At 35.9% G+C, this 13,596-nt stretch overlaps 2 protein-coding genes and 2 long non-coding RNA genes across 4 annotated transcripts; 2 read left to right on the plus strand and 2 right to left on the minus strand.

The window, feature by feature from the left end:
* The first annotated feature begins 113 nt into the window (after nucleotides 1-113).
* Nucleotides 114-1,581, plus strand: LOC147539617 (uncharacterized). The gene is made up of 2 exons (XR_015225616.1): nucleotides 114-1,018; nucleotides 1,151-1,581. It is a non-coding gene; the product is annotated as an uncharacterized LOC147539617 (long non-coding RNA).
* Nucleotides 114-2,756, minus strand: LOC147539616 (uncharacterized). Its single transcript, XR_015225615.1, has 3 exons — nucleotides 2,522-2,756; nucleotides 1,756-1,816; nucleotides 114-362 (listed from the first exon to the last, which is right to left on the minus strand). It is a non-coding gene; the product is annotated as an uncharacterized LOC147539616 (long non-coding RNA).
* Nucleotides 2,757-4,452: 1,696 nt separating this feature from the next.
* Nucleotides 4,453-8,153, plus strand: LOC147539618 (putative pyridoxal 5'-phosphate synthase subunit PDX1). The gene is made up of 2 exons (XM_086641725.1): nucleotides 4,453-5,650; nucleotides 7,798-8,153. The coding sequence occupies exons 1-2, from the start codon at nucleotides 4,715-4,717 to the stop codon at nucleotides 7,843-7,845; spliced, it is 984 nt and encodes a 327-aa protein (XP_086497851.1). The 5' UTR covers nucleotides 4,453-4,714; the 3' UTR covers nucleotides 7,846-8,153.
* LOC147539619 (mitochondrial arginine transporter BAC2-like) lies at nucleotides 6,394-9,320 on the minus strand. Its single transcript, XM_086641726.1, has 2 exons — nucleotides 8,472-9,320; nucleotides 6,394-7,264 (listed from the first exon to the last, which is right to left on the minus strand). The coding sequence occupies exons 1-2, from the start codon at nucleotides 8,706-8,708 to the stop codon at nucleotides 6,551-6,553; spliced, it is 951 nt and encodes a 316-aa protein (XP_086497852.1). The 5' UTR covers nucleotides 8,709-9,320; the 3' UTR covers nucleotides 6,394-6,550.
* Nucleotides 9,321-13,596: the final 4,276 nt, after the last annotated feature.

Here is a 13,596-nt window from a genome sequence, read left to right on the forward strand (position 1 = left end):
ATTTTTCCCGACTGACCACTAAATAACTATTTTGGACGGTTCTGTTATCTGTCCCAATAATTATTTGGGACAGATTTTGGACCGTCCCTAATAGGTTGAATGTAAAAAAGAAATTATCAATACATTTTCAAATTTCCTGCTACTTCAAATGAATTAAAAATAATTACTTAAACTAGAAGATGATGTATTTCTTAGTCATTCTATATATCTACTTCATAAATATAAAGTTTACATGAACAGTCAAGATATCCAACTGTTTCCGACTTGGGTGCAACTGTTCTAAATGTCTTCAAATTATCACCCGTAGTTCCCATGTCACAAATCGCACATGATCAGATATAAGTAGATACCTTTATTAATAACTTGAAAACAACAGATAACTCGATTAGAAAGATGTTGAAAAAGATCGAAAAAAAACATAAGCAACGAAATTGACAACCTACGTTTCAAAACAAATAAAGTAAAGAAGACACAAACTAAATCTATGAATAAAGGATATATATAAATATTTAATTGAAAACGCCTACAAGTCATATTTGAACGAAATTGGCAACCTATGTTTTAAAACCAACAAATCGGATCACATAATGTATTTTGATACAAATCTTACATAAGAATACAATTATTCCGAGTTAGTATTAGTCAGCAAAAATATATCATCTAAATGGAGTTGAATATATAAGCATGATGAAGGTGTCCATGTTACACAGTCGTATTTATGTAAGAAGGTGTTATATTACACAAGTCGTATTTATGTTTAGTTATACAATGGTGTTGGATTGGTTCCAAACTTTCAACTTAGTTACAAGGTGTCCGACTAAGTATGTTACGTATAATGCAGGTTCAAAGCTAGTGAGCAACAACTCAATGAAAATATGAATAACTAAGGTATGCATGATGTAAAAGATTACCTTATGCTGATTAGAATGAGTGGGTAAATTTGGATCGGTAGGAGAAGTTCCAAACAACAAGTCAGGTGTAGAAACATGTTGCTGCAAAACAATTATGTGGTTTTCTAGTATGGGAAGTTTTATAAGGCCTCCCCAATTTTGTTAAAAGGCCTCCCCATGAACCATTTTACTTGGTAAATTATCATTGAGGGGAGGCCTTTTAACAAAAATGAGGGGGCCCTATAAAATCTCCCTTCTAGTATTGGCTTCGCAACAAAATTATATTTTATATCGTAATTATATAGGTTTGTACCTCTTTGCTGTGAAGATTTCTCAAGTGATCTTTTATTGTTGCAAAATCTGGTCTTGTACTATCAAGTTTGTTTTTTCATCTCTTCCATTTTTTTCTTATTCGGATCATCTTCATTGCTTTTACGTGATTTAGTCGTTCATGATTCTACCCAAATAGTTTTTGAAGTGTCTTTTTCATAACACCGGATAAAACCTCTACTTTCAGGTCCCATCACCTTCGCAAATATGGTGTCAGGTCCACCTTTTGTATAGGTAGCCCATCTTGAGTATTCTTGGTGATTAGATACCTCATTTTTTTTCTTAAAATATTGGAAGTACAAAAAGGGGTTAAAACATGTTTATAAGAAAATTGTGTAACCCTGGTTAATTACATCGTTAATTGTGTAACCAAATTTCTTTTTACTGTAAATATATAGTTGCAAAAATTAAGACGTAGAGGCAATTTTTGTTGTCAAAGTAAAGTTTTGCATCATTATTGTCACAAACCACATATGCAAATACCTAAATCAAAATTTAATGATGGCATTCCGAAAAATGAAAAGTAAAAGCATACCTATTAAGAATGCGAAAATCGTCTTTTGCAATTATATATGTTAATTTGTCCAAAAGAGTACCTATCAAAAGAAACATTTCGCAATATATTATATAACAAGAATTTATCTATAGAAAACGATAGTCCATTAAATTAAAAAGTTCACAAAAAAGTAGTAAATAAGATCAAAAAAATATTTTTATTTGTCATTGTGTATCTATTACCACATTTACCATATAATAAAAGAGGGTATATAACAAAAAAACAAAAGATGTACAAAACATCGAAACCATCAAAATGACATATAACTATGCTACTTGAGTTGAGCCCTACTATCCTTCAACCCATATAATATGATCCTTCAACCCATATAATACATAAATTATTGAATTAGAATCGATTATTTCAGATATTTCTTTCTCAATGTGTATAATCATCCACACAATTAAAATCAATCACCAAGATAATATAAATTAATATCTCAATCTATCAAAATAGTAACCCTAACAATGAAGCAATGGACAGTGAATTAATTAAAAATAATTACAAAAATAATCTAAATTAGTAGCTCAAACTATCAAAATCAGTACCCTAACAAGAAAGTGATAGACATGACAATGAATAAAGCAAAAATCAATTACAAAAATAACCTAGATTACTAGCTCAATCTATCAAAACTAGTAACCTAAACATTAACTATGAAGTAGTAGAGCTTTAATAAGAATCAAAATTGAAGTAGTAGAAGCTCTAATAAGAATAAAAAAGAAGAGGAAGAAACATTGTTTACCTAAAAACTTTGAATCTGCAATCTATAGACCAATAGAAGCAGAAGAAGAATCCTAGATGAGATTTCACTTTGAGTCTTTCGTGTTAGTGAAGCTGAGAAATTGAGAAGAATTTCATTTTGATGATAGATTGATAGAGGTTAGAGAAAGATGATGAACAAAACCGAACAAGTATCGGATTCAAGGCTCTCCCTCTCTCTAGGATTCCTCCCTGGCAGAACTTTGAAAATGAAGAACACGACTATTTCTCTCTCTGGTCAAATTTTGTTCAAAAGAAGAAAAAACCTCTGGCTGCAATTACAAAAGTGACCCTACCGCTTTGAGAATATAACAAAACTACCCCTGGCTACAGCCTGGGGCAGTCTACTCATGCCTTCGCCCTTGGTTGTGACTGGTGTGCTGTTTTTCTTAGTATGTGACCCAAACCAGATTTGAAGCTTCAACAGTTCGATGAAGCTTCGTTAAAGCTTCAACTGTAAGCTTCTTCAACATATCTAGTTTGGGTTTTCCCCAAACCAGATCTAGGGTTTGGGTTTTCCCAAACCCTAGTGGAGATAGAGAGAGAAAGACAGACAGAGAAAATAAAAGCCAATTTTTTTTTTTGTCGTCGCAAATTTTGTCGGTCGGCGACCTTATCGAAGAAGATGATGAGGTGGCGAGAGAGATGACAACGCGGAAGGGTAGTTTTAGAAGAGAGAAAAAGAATTTAACGGACATGTGAAGGTAACGAACAAGGGAGCCATCTGGATATTTTCGATAAAGTAAGGGGCTACGCGGGAAACTGGTCATAAAGTGGGGGGCCATTTGAGAAATAATCCTAAATCTAAGGAGGTAAACTCAACTATCCATTAATATTGAGGTGTAAAGTAAAAAAAAAGGGTTATTTCCCTAATGGCCCCCTACTTTGTGACCAGCTTCCCGCGTGGCCCCCTACTTTACGAGAAATACCCATATGGCCCCTTCCGTTATAACACCGTCACTCTCTCTCCTCCATCATGTTTTCTCTCTCTGCCAACTCACGCCACATCACCTATTACGCCACCTCATCACCTTCTCCGGCAAAGGTCGCCGGCCGGCCAATTTTCCGGCCGGCGACCTTCAAACTGAAAAAAAAAAAAAAAAATTTTCTTTTTTTTTCTCTCTCTCTCCTCTCTCTCTCTAAAATTACTCCGGCGAAGGGAGACCTTCGCCGGAGTGGTCTGTTCCTTGAAGAACAGACCGAGATCTGTTCGTGAAGAACAGATCTCGGTCTGTTCTTCAAGGAACAGACCGAGTCTGTTCTTGAAGAACAGACCCGGGTCTGTTCTTCAAGGAACAGACCAAGGTCTGTTCTTCAAAGAACAGATCGGTCTGTTCAGTGAAGAACAGATCGATCTGTTCTTTGAAGAACAGACCTTGGTCTGTTCCTTGAAGAACAGACCCGGGTCTGTTCTTCAAGAACAGACTCGGTCTGTTCAGTGAAGAACAGACCGAGATCTGTTCTTCACTGAACAGACTCGGTCTGTTCCTTGAAGAACAGACCGAGATCTGTTCTTCACGAACAGATCTCGGTCTGTTCTTCAAGGAACAGACCACTCCGGCGAAGGGAGACCTTCGCCGGAGTAATTTTAGAGAGAGAGAGAGGAAGAGAGAGAGAAAAAAAAAAAAAAATTTTTTTTTTTTTTTTTAGTTTGAAGGTCGCCGGCCGGAAAATTGGCCGGCCGGCGACCTTTGCCGGAGAAGGTGATGAGGTGGCGTAATAGTTGATGTGGCGTGAGTTGGCAGAGAGAGAAAATATGATGGAGGAGAGAGAGTGACGGTGTTATAACGGAAGGGGGCCATATGGGTATTTCTCGTAAAGTAGGGGGCCACGCGGGAAGCTGGTCACAAAGTAGGGGGCCATTAGGGAAATAACCCAAAAAAAAAAGAAAGAAAAAAAAGCAAATTTTACCGTACTTTTTGACTAACCGGTTCCATCTCAGTCCGCTCGTTGGGACATGGGAGAACTGTAGCCATCAATTGTATCCATGATTCCCACGACCAAATTGTCGAGATCGACAATTCCCGCTTTCTCCAGAACCTTCGTCAACCCTCCCTCTCAACCCCCCTCATCTCTCTTTCTCTTCCGATTTCACTCCCTCTCTCTATCTCTATAATTCAAGTTTCATCTCAGCTAGGCAAAACCACAAACACCTTCCGAGCATAAACAAGCAAAAATGGCAGATGAAAGTATCGTTGCTGTTTACAACAATACCGCCATTGCTGATGCCAAAAACAACCCATTTTCAAGTAAATTAGGTCGAGCTCAAATGCTTAGAGGTGGAGCAATTGTTGAAGTTCTTAACTCAGATCAAGCTAAAATCGCTGAAGAAGCTGGTGCTTGTGCTATTTCAATCTCAGAATCTAATAAAGGACGAGGAACTGTTACTCGTATGGTAGATCCTTCTCTCATTAAAGAAATTAAAGAATCAGTTAGAATTCCTATAATTGTTAAAACAAGAATTGGTCATTTTGTTGAAGCTCAAATTCTTGAATCAATTGGTGTTGATTATATTGATGAAAGTGAAAATTTAACACCTGCTGATGATGAACATTATATTAATAAGAGGAATTTTAGGGTTCCATTTGTTTCTGGGTGTCAAGGATTAGGTGAAGCATTAAGAAGAGTAAGAGAAGGTGCTTCTTTAATTAGGACTCAAGGGGATTTAATAGGAACAGGTAATATTGTTGATTTAGTTAGAAATGTGAGATCAGTAATGGGAGATATTAGGGTTTTGAGTAATATGGATGATGATGAAGTTTTCTCATTTGCTAAGAAGATATCAGCACCTTATGATCTTGTTGTTCAAACTAAGCAATTGGGTAGACTTCCTGTTGTTCATTTTGCTGCTGGTGGAATTATAACTCCTGCTGATGCTGCTTTAATGATGCAATTAGGTTGTGATGGTATTTTTGTGGGTTCTGAAATTTTTATGAATTCGAATCCGTATAAGCGAGTTCGTGCCATTGTTAGAGCTGTTATGAATTATAATGATCCTCATGTTTTAGCTGAGACAAGTTGTGGGTTGGTTGAATCAATGGCGGGACTTAATCTCAATGAGGAGGAAGATACAGTTGAAACTTCTGAAACTAGAGAGATAATTGATCCTCAGGTCAGCTAAAAAAAACTGCCTTTTATTGAAAACCAAGTTTTTATCTGCTTTCATAATTTAGTTTAATTGAAATACCTAATGGGGTTCTTGTTGTGTCATGTGTGTGATCTTCTTGTATTGGTTTTTGTCTAATCTGAATTTGAGTGAAAAACCTGTTCTTGATGTTAGTATGTAATAATGAGATTGTGTGATTGAATCATCGAATATGCTTTATTATATAACTGCAAATTGTTCAAAGCAATCGATAAAATTATTGAATTGACAATGTCTACAGAAATTGAACACAGTAGTAATAATTTTTTAAAAGAGTTTTTTGTTAGGCTAACTTCTTGTTCGATGTTCAATATTCAATATCCACTCCCATTGATTGATAATGTGCATAACTACATTAATGGATTAGTGTTGGAAAAGTGTCTTGAATATGGCCATATGTGTCAATCCTAAACAGAAAGTCCGATTCGGAAAAACGTTCTTGGGTCCAGGGGCTTCATCTAGACATCTACTAGCAAAATTCCGGTCCGACCCATTACCTCATGTTGCCCTGGGCTTTGTAGTGGTGGTTATCGATGATGTATTAGATAACTTCAATTTCACAGTTTTAGGGAGAGAAAGTACAGGCATAGGGAGATAGAGTCTTGATAAGCAAGCTTGGTACTTGGTCTGGTGTCGGGTAAAAATCCAGGAGTTACGCACGAGTCCAACTATACAGTGAAGAATGAAAGATTGCCATGGTTTCCCCGTTATGCCTTCAAATGTCCAACTGATATGATATTAATTTGCACAATTCAATAGTCTACATGATGTGAATTTGCATGAATAAGGTCTAAGCTAAGTCTACAATTGGAAGATTTGATATAGTTTTTCAAATCTCCAGTAATTATTGAAAGCCATGATTTTCGTCTACAGTCTATTTTCCTCTGTTTGGTATGTTGTTTCATGATTATTACTGAACAAGCACCTGAGGGTAATCTCGTAGGCAGCAAATATGGTACCATTAACCACAAAAGCCCGGGCAACAGCAGCTCCTAATCCTTTCCAAAGAACTCCATAACCCTCTTCTCGAACACTTTTGCGTAAACAATCACTAATTCCTAGATATTTAGGTGGAGGCTGGTCTAGTAGATTTCCTGTTTGTGCTTGGAGTCTAGACTTCACGACATCCAAAGGATAGCAGCAAACCCAACTAGCAACCCCTGCCATGCCTCCTGAAATTAGCATGGTTCTTAGGCTTTCTTGTCCGTTCTTTCTGCAACCTGGGTGGAGTTTCTCTCTCATGAACTCGTAAGTCCAGAAGTAAGCACCATGAGCAGGTGCATCTCTGAGCATTGTGATGGTCAAGCCTCTGTATATTCCTCTTACTCCTTCCCTCCTCAGGATGCTTTTAGCTATGCAGATTGGCCCGTCCGGATTAGCTGAACTGTGTGTTTTGAGCCGGTCTGTTTGTAACTGAAGGCGTATCTTTACAAGTTCAACAGGGCTGAGGAGGAAACTCTGCAGTGCTCCCGTTCCTATTCCTGCTACTGCAACACTTTTGTACGAAGGAGGATCATTGCTGTCGAGTGAGAAATTAAAAGCTTGTGATAGGATTGCATAAGCTTGGAATACCATTGCATTCTGCAGAAACAAACACTAGGTTAGCAAATATGCAGGTCCTTACTGAAAAACAATCAATTTTAATATTACGAGTCATGCTCGTAAATAAGCTGACTAGCAAGGTGACGACTAAGTTTGTGGCTGTGTATAAATAGTCGTGCATATTTGTAATTATTATCTTAAAGTTTTTGTCGTATGTTAGTGAGAACTCATCCGTGTTGTTAAGCTTGGAATGGAGAGGTTCGAGATTCGACCCCCAACTCCTTAGAATGATTAAATACTTGTTATTGTAATCAATTATGCATCTACTCGCGGAAGGAGGGATGTTTTGCCCTCTATTTGTTTTGGTTAGAGGTGGAACGAGGAACTCCTGAACAGTAAAGATTCGTATAATTGGTACTTTGTCATGAACTGATATAGAGCCAACCAAAGATGACTTTACTTTCTAACATTATGGCCATATAGAATAGGTAAACTAGCAAAGAGAGGCTGAAAATCAAGTTCGATGCCTCAAATGAACTATATTGAGCATTGTTATGTTTGTGGTCATGCAGGCGAGTTCGGTAGAGCAAGAGCCTTCCGAGACAGAGGCACATCAGTAGAGAATGCGCTTGCATAGACTTGAGGAGCAAGTCTATTCTGGAATCAACCAAGCGGCCAGACCAGTTAGCAGGTCGCACAAGCTTCTCTCTCTCTCTATCTATCTATCTATCTATCTGACTCTCTGTGTTGTAAACTTTTCAGCTTAATTATTTGTCATTAAACGATGGAAGAAGATCTCATATGGGTTGATTTCTGGCATAATGTACTAGTCTTTGCACTTTCCATCTGATTACTCATAAATTTTGATGTTATAACATAATTGAATCATGAAGCAATTAAAACCCTTTCTTTTTCTTTCACTATTAAACAGTTACTCAGTAAATTTTCATTCCTAACCCCATGCTTGTATGAGATTTAATTTATTTATGTGAGGCTTATCTAATCTTAAACTAGAGTTATTATCTAATCATTCTTAGTGGTGAATCAAGATAAAGGAAAATAGTAATCCAAGGGTTAGATTTCTTCTAGGGTTACTAGAGAGAGGTTGGATCAGATGGAAGCAAGTCTGATAGGAAAAACAAATAGTAATAAAATATGATGGGGGAATAAAATAGATCTGAGAAGAAATAAAGAAACATATCCTTTTCTTGTATGGGTTAGAGAGAGAGAGAGAGAGGGAGGGAACCTGAAAAGTAACAGAGGCTAATGGAGCACCCATGCCTCTGTAAAGAGCTAAGGGTCCTTGAGAAGAAACAATATTTCTTAATAGAGTAAAAGAAGAAGTTTTATTAGATGGTTGTTGAAGATGAATCCTTAGAGTATCTAATGGATATCCAGATACAACTCCTGCCATTCCTCCTATCCCACCTGCTACAAATTCTCTCCCCCAACTCTTACCTAAAAACTCTGGCCAAAAATCCATCTCCTTCCACTTGCATTCACTTTCTCTCTCTACCCTTTCCTCCTCTCAAACACCTCTATCCTTCCTCTTTCTCTCTCAATATCAATATCAATATCAATAGTTTCTCTCTCTAAAAACCAGTCTCTATCTTCACTCTTACTGTTCTTGTCATGTAAAAGGAAGAGCTATATCTGTCTGATTCTGTTTATTATTAATCAGAACAGAATTGTAACCAATCTTATTGTTTTCTTTTTTCTGTTAAAACTCTGAAATTGTTAGAGAAGGAAACAAAAGCCACCGATGGTGTTTTGTTGGGGAAGGATTCCTCTTCCTATTATTATTATGAAAGGATTGGAAAATAAATATGGTTACGTCTCTTCTTGGCAGATAACTAATTATGGGTTATTGACACGTTGTTTAAATATCTGCCCTTGATTTTCTTTCTCTCTCTCTCTCTCTTTTTTTTCTCCATATTTGTTGGTAACAACTTTAGAAGAAGATTGGTGTAATAGAAAAGTTTGAAGGTAGATAGATAGATGGATTCATCCCACCACAAAGACTTTAGAGGAAGAGATAATGAAAATTAAGGTGGATGCTCGTTGAGGATGTAAAGTTAAAATTAGGAATATTTAACTATAGATAATACAAAGGTATTTCGCCTATTAGGACTAATTGTTGACTACGTTAAACTGTTCTCGTTGGTTTGTAGGAATTAAGACTCTGGTCATTTGCGGAAAATAAAAGTTACGAAATGAGATTGTCCTTTATATGATATTTCAGATTTGTTATTGAAGAAAATTTCGTTTAAATCAGAAAAAGTACTTTCGGAGGCTGCTTTCTGGGAAATTATATATTTGTCATCTCATACATTACTAATACTTTTCTTTTTTGTTTTTTCTCTTTCTCTCAACTGAAATACTATTTCTAAAATTTCGATTCTGTTTTTCTTTTCTCTTTCCAACTTTTATCTTCCCTCAATCTTCCTCTTTGATGATGAACAATAAAGAGGGAAAGAAATTAAAAAAAAAAAGGGGTTGGACGGTCGGTTGCTTCCCGGTGTAATAACCATAAGTTTTTTTGCTAAGAACTAGTTAGTTAATTGAAATAGCAATTTTTTTCTATCTCGTGGCTCAACTACTCTACTTTCTTCGTTATTTCTATTCAATGTTTTATCTCTTTAAATATCTTTTTTATTCTCTAATTTCTACGAAGAGCTCGCTATATCTTATTTGGCTCTCTTTCAATCCGGTAAAGTCCTAAATTGCTCTGATAAAGATTGTGCGTCAACGAGTGATCTCTCTTTGTGCTCCCGCTCTAATATACCATAGAGGTTATCCCGCTAGCAATCCGGTTAGCCTAGCAAGGAAACCTACAAAAATCTCCTCGCCCAACAAGTTCAACATGCCCCCTAAGCTTGACATGCTTGCTTAAATCCACGCTCTTAGCATGCTAATTCTAGCCTACCATGTGAACTAACTTGGACTTCAACTAGTCATGCGCCTAACCAGATAGTTAGAGGTTGAGTCAGTTCAAATCCTAGTATTTCACTACACTGAAATCATGGGATAACCGACGCAGTTTGGTGTCAAAAGTGGAAAACCGATCCCAAAGCTATGAATCTTGATGAAAACATGATTTCGCATCAACTTCGGTTTCAAATTTTGTACCCCATTTCCTTTATTTTAGCGATGAAATCTTTTATCGTAATTTGAATCGTGTAAGCTTATCTCTAGTTTTCAAATGGAAAACAAAAACTCACCATTTTAATTTCTTGTTGCTCATAAAATCTGAATCCAACTAATCTTATGATTTATGAATACATGTTAATTTAAAATTAGAACATAGTGAGTAAGTATCAGATGGGGTATTACAATATTTGAATTTCATATTGATTATATTTGAGAGAAATATTCAAATTCATAATCTACCTATTCAAAATCTATTTTCAACAAAAAAAAAGTATTCAAAATCTCTTTTAACAAAAAAAGGTCGGTGTTTCGAAGAAATAAGGAAAAATTTCAGAGAAAAAAAAATGGAAAACAAAAAAAGAAATTCACCAAATGCACTCTACAAGTCGTCGGTCGGAGATAGTCGGTGTTAGAGTATATTAGTGGTGTAAGCTTAGTGTGAGAAAGATAAATAACTAAGGAAGAAGAAGGTGTTACAGAAGTGTAATAATATGCTTATAAGAGTAGTTGGCCGAGGTGCCTATAGACTAAATAACAACCTAACTAACTCATAACTAATTCAGTTAGTTAGGTTGTTACGAACAGTTTCTCTCTCTCTCTCTATAACTAAATGAGTGAAGAACTATATAAATCAATTAGCTTGTAATAATCAAATCAATCTAGTTTTCTAAAGAGATTAATAAAAGTTCATCTTCTCTGATTTCTATCATGGTATAAGAGCCTTGATTTTTTTTTCGATCTTCTTCTTCATTCGATCTTCTTCTTCATCGATTGTTCTTAGAAATCACAGAAATCTTCATCTCTTTCTTTAATAATGGCGTCACAATCATCTCAATCAGTCTCTTCTCCTAATTTTACCTCACCAAATACTTCAATCTCTAATCTAGCAAGTTTTGTCTCTGAAAAACTTGATGGATCAAATTTTCTCATCTGGAAAGATCAGTTTGAAGCTATTCTAATTAGCACTGATCTTTATGGATTTGTTGATGGTTCGATCGTGATTCCAGCCAAATCAATAGTTGAAAACAACATTGAAGTTCCAAATCCACTGTTTCTTCAATGGCGAAAAACCGATAACTTTGTCAAATCGTGCATGAAAGCCACTTTTACTCACTCGATCTCGTCTGATGTGTTAGGGCTTCAGACTTCGAGAGATATTTGGAGATTTCTTGAGCAGAATTATGTTGAAGAACATGAGGCTAAGATTGCTTCTCTTCGTGAGCAAATTCAAAATATCAAGAGAGGTGATTCTCCTGCTACTGATTATCTAAGAAGGATTAAGGTACTTTCTGACTCTTTAATAGCTGTTAATGAAAGATTATCATATAAGGAACTTAGTAGGATTGTTTTGAAAGGACTTGGTAAAGAATATAGATCTTTTGTAGTTGCTATTCATAATCGAGACACACCTATTTCATTTGGTGAATTGCGTACGAGAATTATTCATCATGAACAATGGATGAAATCACAAGTCCAAGAGGATGAAGCCACAGCTTATTTTGCTAAGAATCTTCCATCTAGAAATACAAATTCTTATCATAATCCTAATAGATCATCCTTTCCTTATCAATCACAGAGAATTCCCTATTCTAATAATCAAGTTAGATCATATAATCAATCAAATAGACCTAATCCTTCATCTTCTACTCAAAATCAAGATAATTCTGCTTCTGATTTTGATTTTAACTCTATTCCATGTGGTATATGCAAAAGATGGGGTCATCTTGCCTCTAAATGTCGTTATAGGTATGCACCTGATGATGCAGTTCGAAATCCAAATGCTAAAAATGAATATAATCCAAATGCTAAAAGTGAATATAAGAAGTTCAATCAGCCAATTCGACCTCAAAAAGGGAATTTTGCTGGTATTCATCTCTTTGAGAGTACAGATGAACTCAAAGATGATAAAGTGTTAAATTGTACTCCTACTGATGAGGAGTTATATGAATCTAATTTTGATTATGGTTCAGAAGAATTTGCTTGTGAAGAAGCAAATATGGTGGTTATAATACCATCACAGGTGAGGTCTTCTAATGAAGTGAATCATACTATAACTGAGAAGGTTTGGCTAGCAGACACAGGAGCAACTTCTCACATGACAAATGATTCTTCTACAATTCTAAATGCACAAAAATATGAAGGATCAGACTCGGTTATGGTTGGTAATGGACTCTCAATTCCAATCAATGCTACTGGTAATGCTCAACTTATAACTTCATCTCATACATTTGATCTTTTTAATGTCCTTTATGTTCCTAAACTAAAAAGGAATTTATTATCCATTTCAAAATTCACACATGATAACCAGTGCTCAATGAAATTTACTCCATGGGGCTATCAAATTCGAGACCTTTGGTCTGATGAAGTTCTCAATGAAGGCACAATGACAAATCACCTTTATCCTATTATATTTGATATAGAAGATTCAACTTCTAATCATTCTTATATGGTATCCTTAGCTGCACCATTCTCTATTTGGCACACAAGGTTGGGTCACACCTCAGACTCAGTTGTTCATTTACTTTCAAGGAACAAACTAATCCATGTTCAAGATAAACCTATTAAAACTCTTTGTCATTCCTGCTCATTAGCCAAAAGCAAGCTTCTTCCCTTCTCTCTCTCTGAAAGTTTTACTGAATCCCCTTTGTATCTTATACATTGTGACATCTGGGGTCCCTCTCCTGAGCCAAGTCTCACAGGAGATAAGTACTTCATTCTATTTCTTGATGATTATAGTAGATTTCTATGGATTTATCCTTTAAAGTACAAATCAGACAGCTTGAAGTACTTCAAACTCTTCAAGACTACTCATGAGAATCTTCTGTCTACTAGTATCAAATATTTTCAGAGTGATGGTGCTTTGGAGTTATCTAAAGGTGATTTCAAACAATATCTTGATGAATGTGGCATCTTATTTAGAAGCTCCTGCCCCTACACTCCTCAGCAAAATGGGAGAGCTGAAAGGAGAAATAGGCAAATCACTGAAATGGGAAATACTTTGCTATTTCAATCTAATTCTCCCAAGTGCTATTGGTTTGAGGCCTTTTCAGCAGCTGTATTTACCATAAATAGGCTACCAACTAAGCTCCTTCTCAGCAAATCACCATATGAGGTACTTTTTAACAAAACTCCTGATTACACTCTTTTGAAGACTTTTGGCTGTTTATGTTACCCTCACTTAGGAGCTATTAGAAATGATAAACTGAGTCCTAAGTCTTCTA

Source organism: Eschscholzia californica, unplaced genomic scaffold (assembly GCF_041429995.1).
Source record: "Eschscholzia californica isolate CP2 unplaced genomic scaffold, dmEscCali1.0.p SCAF_5, whole genome shotgun sequence".
Classification (NCBI taxonomy): Eukaryota; Viridiplantae; Streptophyta; class Magnoliopsida; order Ranunculales; family Papaveraceae; genus Eschscholzia; species Eschscholzia californica.

What these genes read in the sequence shown, in the direction of transcription:
- LOC147539618 (XM_086641725.1), top strand. Translation starts at nt 4,715, where the DNA reads ATGGCAGATGAAAGTATCGTTGCTGTTTACAACAATACCGCCATTGCT. An exon ending in GAGAGATAATTGATCCTCAG is followed by an intron (nt 5,651 to 7,797) that starts GTCAGCTAAAAA and finishes GTGGTCATGCAG; the next exon opens with GCGAGTTCGGTAGAGCAAGA.
- LOC147539619 (XM_086641726.1), bottom strand. Translation starts at nt 8,708, where the DNA reads ATGGATTTTTGGCCAGAGTTTTTAGGTAAGAGTTGGGGGAGAGAATTT. An exon ending in TAGCCTCTGTTACTTTTCAG is followed by an intron (nt 7,265 to 8,471) that starts GTTCCCTCCCTC and finishes TTGTTTCTGCAG; the next exon opens with AATGCAATGGTATTCCAAGC.